The sequence below is a fragment of the Gossypium hirsutum genome, chromosome D01, assembly GCF_007990345.1.
Source record: "Gossypium hirsutum isolate 1008001.06 chromosome D01, Gossypium_hirsutum_v2.1, whole genome shotgun sequence".
Lineage (NCBI taxonomy): Eukaryota > Viridiplantae > Streptophyta > Magnoliopsida > Malvales > Malvaceae > Gossypium > Gossypium hirsutum.
This window is the reverse complement of record NC_053437.1, coordinates 4418646-4435343: the sequence shown is the minus strand read 5'-3', so window position 1 is coordinate 4435343 and position 16698 is coordinate 4418646. Positions and strand designations below refer to the sequence as shown.

Below are 16698 nucleotides of genomic sequence, written 5' to 3'. Positions count from 1 at the left end.
TGGTTGAAGATATCAGATCTTGCCTCCTGTATTTGGCAGCGAAGCAGATCAAAGATGGTAGATTTTACCTCCCTGACAACAGTAGAGTACATTGAAGCCGATAATTCTATCTCCCTGTATTTGGCAGTGGAATAGATTGAAGATTGCAGATCTTGCCTTCCTGTATTTGGCAGCGAAGCAGATCAAAGATGGTAAATTTTACCTCCCTGACCACAGTAGAGTATATTGAAGCTGATAGTTCTATCTCCCGGGGCAAGAAGTAGATCGAAGGTAGCAGATCCTATCTTTCTATATTGGTAGGAAGTGGATCGAAGATGCAGATCTTGTCTTCCCATATTGGTGGCGAAGTAGATCGCAGAAAGCAGATCTTGTCTTTATGTATTGGCGTGAAGTAGATCAAATATAACAGATCCTATCTTCCTATATTGGTAGGAAGTGGATCGAAGATGCAGATCTTGTCTTCCCATATTGGTGGCGAAGTAGGTCAAAGAAAGCAGATCTTGTCTTCCCATATTGGTGGCGAAGCAGATCGAAAAAAGCAGATCTTGTCTTCATGTATTGGCGTGAAGTAGATCAAAGATATCAGACCCTATCTTCCTATATTGGTAGGAAGTGGATCGAAGATGCCGATCTTGTCTTCCCATATTGGTGGCAAAGTAGATCGCAGAAAACAGATCTTGTCTTCATGTATTGGCGTGAAGTAGATCGAATGTAGCAGATCCTATCTTCCTATATTGATAGGAAGTGGATCCAAGATGCAGATCTTGTCTTCCCATATTGGTGGCGAAGCAGATCGAAGAAAGCAGATCTTGCCTTCATGTATTGGCGTGAAGAAGATCGAAGATATCAGACCCTATCTTCCTATATTGGTAGGAAGTGGATCGAAGATGCCGATCTTATCTTCCCATATTGGTGGCGAAGTAGATCGCAGAAATAGATCTTGTCTTCACGTATTGGCGTGAAGTAGATCGAAGAAAGCAGATCTTGTCTCTGTATTTGGCAGTGGAATAGATTGAGGATTACAGATCTTATCCCCTAAGCAGTAGTGGAGCAGACTAAAAACAACAAATCTCATCCCCATGGAGTTGCAGCAAAATAGATTTAAGTCATGTTTCTCTGGAGCGCAGTGAAGTGGATTGAAGCAACGAGACACAGTAGAACAGAACGAGGCTACTTGAAGAAGAAAAGCACCAAAAGAAGCCAAGGCTCGGCAAGCCCGGGCAAATTTGGTCTTTCTTGGTCTTTGCTCTGTTTTCGTTACACGACAACGAGCAAAGAGGGGCAGCTGTAAGACCCAAATTTTGCCCGGGCCCAGACCATAAAACCCAAATAGACCAAGACCAATAAAGAATTAACAGACCATTACAACAAAATTAACCCAAAAACAGACCCAATCCAAATGCCCAATAATGATAAAAAACCTTAGAGGCCCGAATGGCCCAAAACTATACTAGTTTTCAGCCAAACAAAAAACCCTAGCCTCATGCTTTGCAGCTGCCACCGCCCAAGCGCCTTGGCCACCACGCCCATACCGTCTGACACCCCACCACTGTCGGCCCACGACCTGCAAACAGAGACAGAAACAAAGGCAAAAGCAGCATGCGAGGGATGGGGGCAAAGAATAAACAAAACAGAAACAAAAAACAAGAGAAATGAATCGGCTTTAAAAAGCCAAAATCAAGAACAACGGGGGGGCCTTTTTTCTTTTCTCTTTACCGAGCAGTGTAAAATTCAAAAATCTCAGAAAAGATTTCAACAACCAATATACAAAAGCTAAAACCTCATAAGTAGCATATATCAAATATCAAAAAGGGGATATTTAAACGCCCTAAATCGGAAACGCTACTAGCAAAAAAGAGAAAGAAGAAGAGGACAACGGCAAAACAAGTCAAGGTCTCTAATATTTTCTCGTTTCTTCTTTCAGATTTACACTCATCTATGTATGCGTATAATAAAATACAAAAAAAGAGAGAAATTTTTTACCTAAGACGATTTCCGGCCACCGTGTACGGTGGCCGGCGCGGTGGAGCTGTGACGGCGCGGTGGCTTCCCTGGCCGGTTTCTGGGCTTCCCCAGAGAGAAAAAATCCCTTTCCCCCCTTTTTTTTTAAGACCCAGCTAAAATGAAAACAGGAAAGGAAATTGAACTTTTATACGGTTAATAAAACGGCGACGTTTTGCGAAACTGACCCAGGGATAAAACGACGTCGTTTTGCCCTGGGTTGGACCGACCCGACCTGACCCACGAGGAGGGTCCGCGTGTTTTTGCGGAAGGGTCTAATTGCGCGAATGACCCTTCCGCTTTTCTAAACTTTTGCGATCAGGTTTTCATTCTTTTTAAATTGGCATAAAATTCAAGCGCATTTTTTATTTCGATCCCCACTAAACGCTGCGTTTCGAGAGGACAGGATATTTGCACTCTTAATCCTTCCCGTGTTTTAGCGTGTTCCAATTGGTCCTTCTCTTTTATATATTTCTTTTAAATTCCCCCTAACCTTTTTTTTATTTCGATTTTCATCCCTTTTACTTCTCATCATTATTTATTTTAATTTCAATATTATTCATACTAATATATCCTATTAACGTTACTATTATTATATTTTTAGTATTTTTATTATTGTTATTCTACTTAATACTAACCTGTATATGTTATGTAGTATTATTAAGGGTTTAATATCATTATTTTGTTAGTATATTTGTATATCACCAATGCATTCTTTAAATATATATACATTTACGCGTATATCCTAAAATTATATTACACATATTTGTTTTATATATATTTATCTACGTATATTATGTCTCTATTTTAATATATTGTACATATAGTAGTTAGATATAGTTCTTATACATTTCCATGTACATAATTCTATACCATCTTATGTATATATTTACCTATGTTTTCGTATTTATGAATATATCTTTAATACATATAAGTATATATTTATTATTAATAGATGTTTTCAACATTATTATTATATATTATGTGAATATTTTAACATTACATTATATATGTATTTATATATATTACGCATATATATACACCCTTCTTTTAATATTCTATTTTTTACATATATATGTAGATATACGTACTTATACCTACTTAAATATATCTTTTCACATTTCATAATTCTTATATACTTACATATATTTATGCATGTTTTACATCATATACATACTTATATATTTTATACTCTTAAAAATGTTTTTTGTATATTTCACATATTTTATAATCCACATACATATATTCTATATTATCACGATTTGTAAATATATAAATACACATTTACATTTTTATAATATTTACCGATTTTATATATATGTACATACTTATCTATGTTTTCATATTCTGTAATTTATACATATTTCTTATTTTATGGTTTTAAATTATACATGCACATATATATATTTTACATAATTGTATTCATTGTCATCATTGTTATTTGGTGTTTGTTTATTTATCCATGTATATTTGTGCTTTTCTAAAACGTTAGTTCTATTTATTTATTTGTATGCTTTGTTTATGTAATCGCCTCGTCATTTCATTTTGTCTATTATATTGTTGTTACTCACTTTACTTTGCTTACCTCGTCGTAGTCGTTATTGTTTCGTCAAGCATTAACACCAAACATCAAAAGGAGAATTTTTCTAAATAAGGCAATATTTCGCGTTTGGAAAATCGAGAAAACGTGCCCTAACGTGCTGGGTTTCGATTTCTCGTTCGACCAAATAGCCAAATATCCTTTTTAAACTTTTAAATAAGGCAATATTTCGCGTTTGGAAAATCGAGGAAACGTGCCCTAACGTGCTGGGTTTCGATTTCTCGTTCGACTAAACAGCCAAATATCCTCTTAAAGCTTCAAAAATATGGTTCCATTAAACTATAAGGTGATCTTGGTTTCGATGGTTTAGAGTATCGTGTCCTAATGTGCTGGATGTGATATTCCCTCGGAACAAGAGAATCTTATATTTCAATTCACGTTATCAGAGTTTTCTTTTAAGGATCGTATTTTTAAAACTCTTCAAATTTTCAATTTTCGACACTAAGACACTAATTAATCAACTAGGTACCAATCTTGGGCGTATCGAGGGTGCTAATCCTTCCTCGTGCGTAACCGACTCCCGAACCCGTTTTTTAAATTTCATAGACCAAAATCTTTGTTTTAATAAAAATTAAATCGTTTATTAAAAACAACCACTTTTCAAGGTGACCCGATCACACCTCATCAAAAAGGATCGGTGGCGACTCCCGTTTTCGTTTTTTTTAATCCAAGTCGACCCCGTTTTCATTAAAAAAAATGGTGTCAACAAAGTGGATGTTCAACCTTTCATCTTCCTTCAACCTTTCACCTTTCATATTATTGTAACTCATTTCTTATTTATATATTAGAAAATGTGGAGTCTAATCTTTCTCTCTCTATAGGAATAGCGGCAAAGCCAGGATAATTTTTTAGGAGAGCCGGATGAAAATTTAATTTTTTATAGTTTATATCTTTATAAATTGTAAAGGATTAAATTAAATTTTTATAATTTTAGGGAGGTCAAAATACAATTTTATATTTACTAATTTAAAATTTTTAAAAAAATATAAAAACCTAAATAATAATTTTACATTTTAGGAAGGCTGAAGCTCATGCTAACCCTCTGAATTCGCCCCTATATAGGAATATACTATTTGTAATAATAATAAAAAAGAAGAGAAATGCAATAAAAATCTCTCCTATTCTCATCTATTATTATGTTTATTGCATTATTATTATTTTATAACAAATATAACATTTTAGGGGTTTTAATTATCACTCCTCATTTATTACAATCACATTCAATGAAAATACAGGAGAATAATAAATGCTACCATAATGTTTTTATATATAATTTAAACTTTTTTTAGTAATTTGATTATTAAATTATGTATTAACTTTTATATTCGTCCTTTAATTCTTTTTTTAGTCTAAAATGGTACATGAATTATCACTTTTGTCTTATTCTACTTTATAAGAATATGACATTAAATAAGAATGTGTTGCATTCTTATCTGTTAATATTATTTTGAATAAATGAGACAAAATTGATAGTTTAAATATTATTTTTGAAAAAATTAAAAAATTAAAGTATAGTTTAAAAATAAATTTACTAATAGAGATTATAATTTATTTGAAATAAATTAATACTAATTAGTCAACACAAATTGAAAAACTTCTTCATAGTTACATGAAATTAACTTACCAAATAAATAATACATCAAGGAAAGCAATCTTCATAAAAAAGGAAAATAACTTTCAAATATTAGAAAATAAATAAATAAAAGTAATTCATTGTCCAAATTCATTTAATTTATAAAATAAATAAAATTATAAACTTTTTTAAAATCCCAAAAAATAATTTATAATTAAGTCCACAATTAAACACCATGAACCCGCGTTGGCTATCTTAACTTTTCTTCATTGCGCAACTAACCCTTATACTTTACTGTACACACAAGAAACATGACACGAGTTAAATATATTACCCCATAAGGGTAGTTTTGGAATTTTAGATTATTTCATGGCTCGCCTTAACTGTTATTTAGATGTATATATATAGTGATACGTATACGCGGAGTCTCTGCAATTTCCCTCTTCAAAGCCTTTTCTCTTCTCCTCTGAAATCTCGCTCTAAGATTTCGTCGTTTATATTTCTCCATCTGGATTTTGATTGAGCTCTCTCTCCTTTCGTCTTGTAAGTCAAAAAGTCTTCTCATTTTTCTTTTTTTTTCCAGTGTGATTTGATGGAAGATCAAATGTGATCGATGATTCTGTGTATGTGTGTGTTTTGGGGGGAAATTTAGTGTTTTTTGATTGATTCAAGCCATTTTATGATATGGGTGTTGCTTAATTTTCTTAGATCTGTTCTAAAATGTGAGGAAATTTCATGTCTTGGTTTTGCTCTTTTAGCCGTTACTTTGGCTACAGTTTTTTGCTTATTAATTGGATCCGGATCTCTCTTTCTCCTAATATATGAATGAAATGGGATTTAAAAGATCTGAATTTTTTTTACCTTTGATCTAGTAAATAAGGTGGATCTTGTTGCTAAAGTTATAAATTTATGGATCATTTCCTTTTTTGGCTTGTTTAGCTACTATTGCGAGCATTGACTTGGTAGTTTATTCTTCCAGTTTAGTTTGATGAACCAAAACTATAAAAATAATAGAAAAAAAATAATAGCGTGATTTTGATTGCATTTGGATGGTCTGATCCACTGATTTCGCCGTCAGATCTGTTTTTAAGGTTGCCTGTTTCTTCTTCGCTTATTTATTTATATAGAATGATATCTGATGGAATATTCTGTAAAGATGGAATTTTGCTGAACTCAACTTGTCTTTATTTTCTTTTGGATTTTTACATGATTATATAAGGTTTGGTACTTGATTCTATGTTTACATTTTTTATATATTTGTTTATGCAAGTTGATTTTGATTTTCATAACTTTTGCCAGGGTTCTGATATTAGGTTGTGGTGTTTCTTATTTTTGCAGAATTGGTTTCACTATGTCTTCTTATACCCTAAGAACATCCTCATAACTGGGGCAGCTGGTTTTATTGCGTCACATATTGCTAACCGGCTCATAAGGAACTACCCGGACTACAAGATTGTTGTGCTTGACAAGCTTGATTACTGCTCGAACCTGAAAAACCTCCTTCCTTCCAAGTCATCTCCGAACTTTAAGTTTGTGAAAGGTGACATTGGTAGTGCTGACCTTGTTAACTACCTCCTTATTACCGAGTCTATCGACACAATAATGCACTTTGCAGCCCAGACTCATGTTGATAACTCGTTTGGAAACAGCTTTGAGTTACCAAGAACAATATCTATGGCACTCATGTCTTGCTTGAAGCTTGCAAAGTCACTGGTCAAATCAGGAGGTTCATCCATGTCAGCACTGATGAGGTTTATGGTGAGACGGATGAGGATGCTGTTGTAGGAAACCATGAGGCTTCCCAACTTCTCCCAACAAACCCGTACTCTGCTACAAAAGCTGGTGCTGAAATGCTTGTTATGGCATATGGTAGGTCATATGGGCTACCTGTGATAACAACCGTGGAAACAACGTTTATGGTCCCAACCAGTTCCCTGAAAAGTTGATTCCAAGTTTATTCTCCTAGCAATGAGGGGAAAGACTCTTCCAATTCACGGTGATGGTTCTAATGTGAGGAGTTATTTATACTGTGAGGATGTGGCCGAGGCATTTGAAGTCATTCTTCACAAGGGTGAAGTTGGCCATGTTTATAATATTGGAACAAAGAAGGAGAGGAGAGTGATTGATGTGGCCAAAGATATCTGTAAGCTTTTCTCGATGGATCCAGAGACCAGCATCAAGTTTGTTGAAAACAGACCATTCAATGACCAGAGGTATTTTCTTGATGATCAGAAGCTGAAGAACTTGGATGGTCCGAGCGAACTGTATGGGAAGAGGGGCTGAAGAAGACCATTGAATGGTACACTCAGAATCCTGAATGGTGGGGCGATGTTTCTGGTGCATTGCTTCCACACCCTAGAATGCTGATGATGCCTGGCGGGAGACACTTCGATTCTGAAGAGGGAAAAGGTACATCATTTGAAAGTGGACCTAATCAGACCCGAATGGTGGTTCCAACCTTCAAAACTAGTAGCAGCACCCAAAAACCAGCCTTGAAGTTCTTGATCTATGGTAGGACTGGCTGGATTGGAGGTCTGCTTGGTCAGTTATGTGAGAAACAAGGTATTCCCTTTGAATATGGAAGAGGACGCTTGGAAGATCGTTCATCCCTTATGGCAGATATTCAGAATATAAAGCCAACCCATGTTTTTAATGCTGCTGGTGTGACTGGTAGGCCCAATGTTGATTGGTGTGAATCTCACAAAACAGAAACAATTCGCACCAATGTGGCTGGAACCTTGACCTTAGCAGATGTTTGCAGAGAACATGGGCTTTTGATGATGAATTTTGCTACAGGGTGTATATTCGAGTACGATGCAGGACATCCTGAGGGCTCCGGCATTGGGTATAAAGAGGAAGACAAACCCAATTTCACTGGTTCCTTCTATTCAAAAACCAAGGCTATGGTAACTAATTTCGATATCTTTATTCTGATTCAATTTGTATGGGAGTTTGTTTCTTATGATCTCATAAACATCCTCAATTATTTTTTCTTTAGGTTGAAGAGCTGTTGAAAGAATATGAAAACGTCTGCACTCTCAGAGTTCGAATGCCGATCTCATCTGACCTAAACAACCCTCGTAACTTTATTGCCAAGATTGCACGCTACAACAAGGTGGTCAACATTCCCAACAGCATGACAATCTTGGATGAACTTCTGCCTATTTCTATCGAGATGGCTAAAAGGAACTTGAAGGTATCTGGAACTTTACAAACCCTGGGGTTGTAAGCCACAATGAGATCCTGGAGATGTATAAGACTTACATTGACCCAAAGTTTCAGTGGGTGAACTTCACATTGGAAGAACAAGCCAAGGTTATAGTTGCCCCTCGAAGCAATAATGAGATGGACGCATCCAAGTTGAAGAACGAGTTCCCCGATCTGCTACCAATCAAGGATCACTGATTAAGTATGTCTTTGAACCCAACAAGAGAACCTGAGCCTTTTGAGCAGCAGTTTACAGGAATAGAATTCGGTATTATCCTATGTTTTTTCTTCATTAGTTATTGCCTGGAATATCTTTGCAGTTTAATTCATTTGTTATAATCTTGTCTTCCACCTCATTAATTTTCACTAGATAACTCTTAAGGTTTACTATTAGATTTAAACCATTCATTGTTATAGCTGCACCAAGCGTATCCTAGTTGTCCGTCCATTCTTGAAGAAACATCTATAGGTGCTTTACAAATTGTCATTGCAGGCTGACAGGTGTATTATTTGGCATTACATTAGTTGAATGTTATGACTTTCAACAGTCACCTACTGGTCTATAATGGAGGAAATTCATCTATCTCTTATTACTCAGATGAGTGAATTATTTATGTATTTGAGTCTCTCAATTGTCTCTTGTGCAACTACATTATATTACTTACCAGTCCTTTGACTGAAATAAGAGTATATATTTCTTTTCACTTTTTGCCCCTTTTCTTATTAACTTTTCCAAAGTTGCAATTGCCATCATATTATTGACGTTTATGCAATTCCATAAGAACATGTGTTCTTTTACAATTAAACACGTTTGTACTTGTTACCTTTGTTAAGAACGAATGAAGATTTTTTTTTTTGATATAAGATTTTTTTATGTACATAAGGACGAAAGAAGATTTAGTTCCATTGGTTCATACAAATTTCAGTATATGTAATTTTTTTCAAAGATTGTTGAAATTGGATTGGCATTTGAATTTAATTGGATCAATTTGTATATCAATACAACGTTAAATCGATTAAAAAACTACTAAATGACTGTTGAATCAATTTATATTTTATAATTTATTAATTTAAACTAATCTAGCCAAGAATCAAGTCCTGTCGAATGCCAAATCCAAGCATTGCTGTTTCCGGCTTTTAGGATCTTGAAAGGGCAATGTCTGCAGTATTTATTGAAACATGCCATTCTTTTGGTCTTATAAATGGACAGTGATTAATGTTTCATTTTCTCTCATTCTCTGTTTTATTGATTTTCTATTTTTTCCTCAAAAGTTCCAAGAAACAACGAGGAAATCCGAATAATATAGATTTATCAAAATAATCCAAAAATAATAAAAAAATCAAGTAAAAAAATCACAAATAATTGAAATGAAAAAAATGGGGGTGTAATGCCGAATAGTATTTGACAGATTGCCTATAATTGTCAGACTAAAAATAATTTTGGTCTGCTGTCATTGGAATATGTATTTTTTAAATCGTATACTACAGGAAAAAAAAAAAAAAATTTTTTGGTGCTGCCTGTAATGCCGACACACTTTATGTAAAATTACATTTTGGCCTGTCATTGGCCCGCACCAGTATACGAAAAATTTTAAATTTTTTTTTGGTGGTGGCCTGGCAATTGCCAGCACCACCTTTATGTAATTTTTTTTTACATTTTGGGCTGTAATTGGCCACACCAGTATACGAAAAAATTAAATTTTTTGGTGGTAGCCTGGCAATGGCCGGCACCACCTTTATGTAATTTTTTTACATTTTGGACTGTCATTGGCCGGCACTAGTATACGAAAAATTTAAATTTTTTTTTATTTTTTGGTGGTGGCTAGGCAACGGCCGACACCACCTTTATGTAATTTTTTTTTACATTTTAACTGTCATTGGCCGCACCAATATACGAAAAAATTCAAAAAAAAAATTTTTTGGTGGTGGACTGGCAATGGCCGGCACCACATTTATGTAAATTTTATTTTTTTTACATTTTGGGCTGTCATTAGCCGGCACTAGTATACAAAATTTTTTTTAAAAAAAATTTATTTTTTGGTGGTGGCCTGGCAATGGCCGACACCACCTTTATGTAATTTTTTTTACATTTTGGCTGTCATTGGCCGGTACCAGTATATGAAAAAATTCAAAATTTTTTTTTGGTGGTGGCCTAGCAATGGCCGACACCACCTTATGTAAAAAAATACATTTTGGGTTGTCATTGGCAGGCACTAGTATATAAAAAAATTCAAAAAATTTTTGTTTGGTGGTGGTCTGGAAATGGCCTGCACTACCTATATGTAATTTTTTTATATATTTTGGGCTGTCATTGGCCGGCACCAGTATATAAAAAAATTCAAAAAAAAAATTTTGTGGTGACCTGGCAATGGCTGGCACCAAATTTATTAAATATATATAAGTATTTAATCTTCCATTTTGTTTGGTTTGAATTTTTTCCCTCTCTGTTTAGAAGAAAACAATTTTTTTAAAATGAGTTCCCAAATATTGTTTGTTTATGTTCATTTCGATGGAGAAATGATAATTACAACTGAAGAAGGCTGTGTATTTCGAAGTCGAAAAAAATAGGTATGAGATTTAACAAACAGATTTTGCTTTCGGATTTAAAACGAAAATCAGTACAAGATATCAAGCCGTTGCGGGAAGCAAATGTTGAGACTGTTTTACAGATTTTCGGTTTCAACTGATCCGCTAAAGTTCTCGAAATGAAGCTTGAAGATGATGATTTAGGGACAATGATAGCAATTTATTGCCCCCCTGAAATAGAAAATCCCAACCCAGTTGAGTTGTTTGCGGAGATAGTTGAACCAGATCCCATTCAAGTGGTAATTCCAGCAAGCCAAAACTCCGGAATTGATTTTAATCTTAACGTCTATTGGAAGATTAGTCAGGTTTTGGATGGGCAACGCCAACTCCCGAAAATCCAAACACTGGTGGATGTTCGTATAACACCCATACTCGTGTCCTCATCTAGAGATCCATCCTGTGGTGTTGGCCACCATAGAAGATAGTGATGAAGGGTCCGATAATGATGATCAGTCCCACCATGATCCCAATGATGATTTTAGTGACCTCGATCTGGATGACATACATGAAGACATAGACGAGAAAGGGCCGGTAGAGGGTGAAAATGCGAACCCCCATTCAGCCGGAAACACGGGCCCTGGTATAGTTATAAGAAATAATCTAGGGTCTTTCATGACCGACGTGGATCCTAATGCGACTCTTGCATGCGTGTTCTTGGAATACCCAAATATTGTGTCGACTCACCTAGTTGACAATGATTTTGACAAAGAAGCATTGTTTGTAGGGCAACAATTTGATAACAAAAAAGACTGTTTACATGCTATAAAACAACTTAGCTTGAAGTTAGGTGTGGATTATAAAGTAACGAAGTCGATGCAGTCTTTGTACGCAGGAGAATGTTAGAAAGCGTCGAGTGGTTGTAAATGGCGTGTCCGAGCCACGTTAATGCAGCAGACACAGATGTGGATAATAAGGAAACTAAAAGGTCCACACACATGCACGTCCACTCGTATGTCGCAAGACCATAGAAAGTTATATGCAAAAACTATATGCAACTGCATCATCCCTTTGGTGAAAGTGTCACCCACCATTCAAGTCTCGGTCCTTATTGCGGATATGCAATGCTTAAAATTAAATGAAATAAATCAGCTTGGTAGAAAAAAAAGTGTGTCATAAAATTGAATGCTCAAAATTAAATGAAATAAATTAGATTGGTAGAAAAAAAAGTATGTCATAAAATTGAATGCTTAAAATTAAATGAAATAAATTAGATTGGTAGAAAAAAAAGTGTGTCAGATTGAATGAAATAAATAAGATTGGTAAAAAAAAAAAGTGTGTCAGAAGTATTAAATTTTTTTTCCCAATTTTGCCCCCTTTTCAAATGGTCCCCTACCATAAATAGGTTATTCCGTCCACCGCCATGGTTCACCCTCAACCACTGCCGATGACCGTTGCTGTTCACGCTTAACCATCACCGATAGGGGTGTGCATTCGGTTAACCGACCGGTTAACCGACCCGAATTAGTAATAACCAAATTAACCGACCTTCAAAATTTTTTAACCGTTAACCGAACCGAATTTTTTTAAAAAAATTTAACCGAACCGAATTTTTTCGGTTAAACCGGTCGGTTAACCGAATTAACCGAAAATCATATAATTTTTATTTTTGGTTAAAAATTAACCGATTTAACCGACTTAACCGATTTAACTGATTTAACCGACTTAACCAATTTAACCGATTTAACCGACTTAACCGACTTAACCGATTTAGTTCAACTGAAATATCAGAATCGATGTATATTGTATGACCAGATAACACTGAGTCCATACTTCTATTGAGGACTCTTCCAGAATACTATACATTTGGCTTTCCTATCATGTCTAGTTTCTTTGCTTCATGAAAATCGGCAACAAGACATGAGTTTTCGGAAGCAGTAGACCCAGCAAGCCGATTCAACTCATCTACACATGCGGCATTGTCTTCTGCACCCTTCACAGTGTAGAGTGATTCACTTAACCTTACTGCATGAATGGAGAAAACAAAATTATAAACTAACAGAAATCAAATTACCCCACAAAAATTATAAACTAACATTTCTGCTTCCATTAACAAGGCAAGCAACAACAGGTAACATAAGGTATCCTAATCTTAACAAGTAGTAGAATAACTGAGTTCGAATTTTGTATTAAACAAGCATTGCAGCAAATCCTTCATATTGCAACAAAAATAACACAACAGGGAAGTATGAAATGAGAGGCATATCCTAATCTTACCATTCCTCTTGACACTATCCAAAAACCATCCAAGTTTAACAAGGAATAGACCATTCTCGATCCATGTTTTACAGCGTGAACAACGTTTTGTTTAATTTAATTTGGGTTGTTGACAAAAGTCCAAGTATAATGAATACTGAATAGTGGTGGTCAATTTAAAATTTATTTCTCAAATATTGCTTCATTCCCAAATTTAATATCTTAAACAACAAAATCTCATCAATCTTAATGAAAATTTCATTTATACTTGCACTGGATCCAATGTATTTTGATAAAGCTAATTATGCTTTTACTATTTATATCATCTCTACTTTTAATTTTGTTAAATCAATTTATGTAATATTTTAAAATATCACTTAGAATCTATGTCTAAAGTAAAGCAAATAAAAAATATCAGCAAATTCCAACAAAGGTCATATTAGATTACCATCATTAAATTAAAATAATAGAGAAACTAAATAAAAACAAGGTCATAATTAAATCTTTGATAAATTAGCAAATTCCAGCAAAGGATCTCAGTCACCCACGCAATAAAGGATGAAGAAGAAAAGCACTGGAGACTTTAAATAGATTAATTTAATATGTAAAAAAATCTTGCAGTGATTTGAAACTTAGAAAGAAAAAAGAAAAACTAAAGAAGAAAGAACTGAAGAAGAACTGAAGAAAAATGTAGAAAACTTAAAAAGAAACGAAGGAAACGTGTGCATGTTCGACTGAGATTTTATTCATTTTTAACAAAAAGAGACTTTTTGTAGCAACTTCAAAGTGGAATCACTGGACGTCCATTACGGCATGTTACCAGTGAAGAAATTGGAAAAAAAAAACAAAACCCTAAAATTAAAAATATATCTGCCATTGAAGAAATTGGAAAAAAAAACAAAGGGAAATTAGAAGAAAGCAAACCTAGCCTCTGGGTTTTGGTGTGCTGGAAGAGAAACGGACAGCAAAAATGGTGAATTTTCCCGATTTGACTGAAAATCTGAGATTGAGACTGAGAAATGAGAAATGGCCGACTGAGAAATAACTGAAAATAGTGTTACAAGTACCCTACCTGCAAAATGTTTGGTTATTGGGCTTGGAGCCTGAGTGCTCTTGAGAAAATATTTGGTTATTGGGCTTGGAGCCTGGAGGAGAAAAAATAAATTGGGTTGGCCGGCTGGGTTTACTTTAAGGCCCATTATCCTGCAAAATTCGGTTAACCCGAAAAAATTCGGTTAACCGACCGGTTTCGAACCGATTTAACCGTTAACCGAAAATTTAAAAAATTCTTAACCGACCCCCGACCGAAAAAATTCGGTTAACCGACCGATTAACCGAATTCGGTCGGTTAACCGAATTTTTTCGGTTTTACCCGAATTTTGCACACCCCTAATCACCGACGACCGTCGATCACTCCATGGATCCTAATCCGAATGTTCTTTTAAATGGCAACGACCACATTGCAAGCATTGTGCACAAGGTAACTGAGAAATAAAATGTCTTATTTAATTTTAAATATTCTTTTAAACTATTTTTAAAACGATAAATATAACATTATATATTTACTATAATTGTAGGATTTGTACAGAATTGTGAGACCCCGGTTGCATGATCCCGGTTATTTTCCCGATCAAAGAGTTATACCGTATTTGAATGTGGCGGGTTTTGGGGTTGCTGTGTACATTCAGATATTTTGAGGCAGTTTGGTTGTGCACAACCTATCCTGAACCCTCCCGTGGACATCAAAGATGTCCACGGAATGGATAAAAAGGGTTCGGGTCGGGACTCTTTAAATTGGGCACAAAAACATGAACCGTATATCTTTCTGTGGAATCAGCGACATTTAAGGCGCCCTCCCTTGTATGTCTTAGAAGGAGAGTTCTCTCCTACGCCCGAGTACGCAGCATGGTATATGGCACACAGGAAACCCTTCATATTCCAGGGTTAGTACATGATGATCCAAAGAGACGTGTGACCTGAATCTTCGCGATGGCAACCAAGGAACGCACAACCGCGTAGGAATCGAGTTTCGCCATTCGGGAACGAAGAGTCTGATACTGCCTCAAACACTGATCTCGGGGCCCAAAATGAAGCACCCGGCTTATCATCACAGTACATAGATCCGGATCCGGTGCATGAATTTTCTCCATCATTTGAAGATATTTTTGGTGACAACCTCCACCCTCAACATTCGACACGATCCAAATCATCATCCTCATACCATCCGGAGTTCCATCCCGAAGCACGCACACCCACCACTGAGGATATTTTTTCATCGACACCTCCGGTCACGCAATACCAATTAAGTGCCGATTATGGTGTATATGATTATTCCACCTTTCTAACTACACCGGACGGGACACTGGACGCCGGACCGAGCAATTCTCAAACGCCTCAGCAAGGTGCACGGCATCGCCAACAGAGGCATCCGGATCATTACATGCCAGCGCCAGGGACGTCCCCAGGATCGCGACAATTTTAATTTTTTCTGTTAATTTTTTCTTTTTTTATAAATTTTTCTGTAAATATTTCTTTTATTTTTACTTTTTTTATTTTTAAATATTAATTTAATGGATCTAAAATGATTATTTTTTTGAATACATGAATTCGTAATATTTAAAAAACAATAATTCAAATAAGTAATACTACACAACAAATTAAATTTACATACACAATAAAATACAATTATTCTACAATGTTAATACAAAATTATAAATTTCAAACAAAAATAATATGCACGATATTAAATTTAAACACCCAATGAACTACAAACAGATGGGTAAAATTAATACACAAAAATTTAATTTTCAAACTTTATATATTACAGAGTAAATTATATTTACATATAATAAATACAAACATTCTAAGAAATTATTACACAAAAATATAAAAATGAAATCATAAATCCTAAACAACTATATTAAATTTACAGATATAAAAAAATACAAACATTCTTAAGAAATAATACAATTATTTTCAATACTAGTTTCTTCACAATTAATCGTCTTCTGCTCTAGACCTTTTCTTCCTCCATTGTCCCATGAGGTCCTATGAGATACCTTTGCATGGAGACTCTACCAACCGGTTCCAATCAGAACCTAGTTGCGGAATAAACACTATTGCACCATAGATAATGTCCATCTGCATTGGATAACTCGATCGGCCATCTATGGTGCAAATAATCATCCAACCCTTAATAGCATAACCTTTAGCGTGGACATGACAGTATATAATTCAACTCCAATAAAATATGACAGTATATAATTCAACCCCGAAATTTGGTTGTACACTACAAAAAACTCTATATACAATCTACTCCAAAAAAGCTTATATGATGATATACTACAAAACACTCTCATTTTGATGGCTCTCTCATAATTTTTTTCTCATTCCATTTACACTATCAAAACCCAAACCACTCACTATATATAAAGTTTAATGCCGGCCATTGTCAAGCCAGCACCCGAAAATTTTTTTTTTGAATTTTTTCGTATACTGGTGCCTGCCAATGATAGCCCAAAATGTAATTTTTTTTACA

The 16698-nt window shown here is 34.9% G+C and overlaps 2 protein-coding genes and 1 pseudogene across 2 annotated transcripts in view; all 3 read left to right on the top strand.

Annotated features, from left to right (window-relative positions):
• Positions 1-8579, top strand: part of LOC121214094 (trifunctional UDP-glucose 4,6-dehydratase/UDP-4-keto-6-deoxy-D-glucose 3,5-epimerase/UDP-4-keto-L-rhamnose-reductase RHM1-like) — an 11423-nt gene extending 2844 nt beyond the window's left edge. Inside the window, exons 6-11 of the mRNA XM_041087847.1 lie at positions 6513-6811; positions 6898-7043; positions 7141-7317; positions 7410-8080; positions 8173-8370; positions 8457-8579. Coding sequence (XP_040943781.1) covers positions 6513-6811; positions 6898-7043; positions 7141-7317; positions 7410-8080; positions 8173-8370; positions 8457-8579 — 1614 coding nt within the window. The remainder of the gene's footprint in view (positions 1-6512; positions 6812-6897; positions 7044-7140; positions 7318-7409; positions 8081-8172; positions 8371-8456) is intronic.
• LOC121213772 (trifunctional UDP-glucose 4,6-dehydratase/UDP-4-keto-6-deoxy-D-glucose 3,5-epimerase/UDP-4-keto-L-rhamnose-reductase RHM1-like) lies at positions 7112-7457 on the top strand. Its single transcript, XM_041086829.1, has one exon. The coding sequence runs from the start codon at positions 7143-7145 to the stop codon at positions 7455-7457; it is 315 nt and encodes a 104-aa protein (XP_040942763.1). The 5' UTR covers positions 7112-7142.
• On the top strand, positions 7496-8671 carry LOC121213771 (bifunctional dTDP-4-dehydrorhamnose 3,5-epimerase/dTDP-4-dehydrorhamnose reductase-like; annotated as a pseudogene).
• The last annotated feature ends 8027 nt before the right edge of the window (positions 8672-16698 follow it).

Coding starts and splice junctions, on each gene's coding strand:
- LOC121213772 (XM_041086829.1), top strand. CDS start 7,143: ATGAGGGGAAAGACTCTTCCAATTCACGGTGATGGTTCTAATGTGAGG.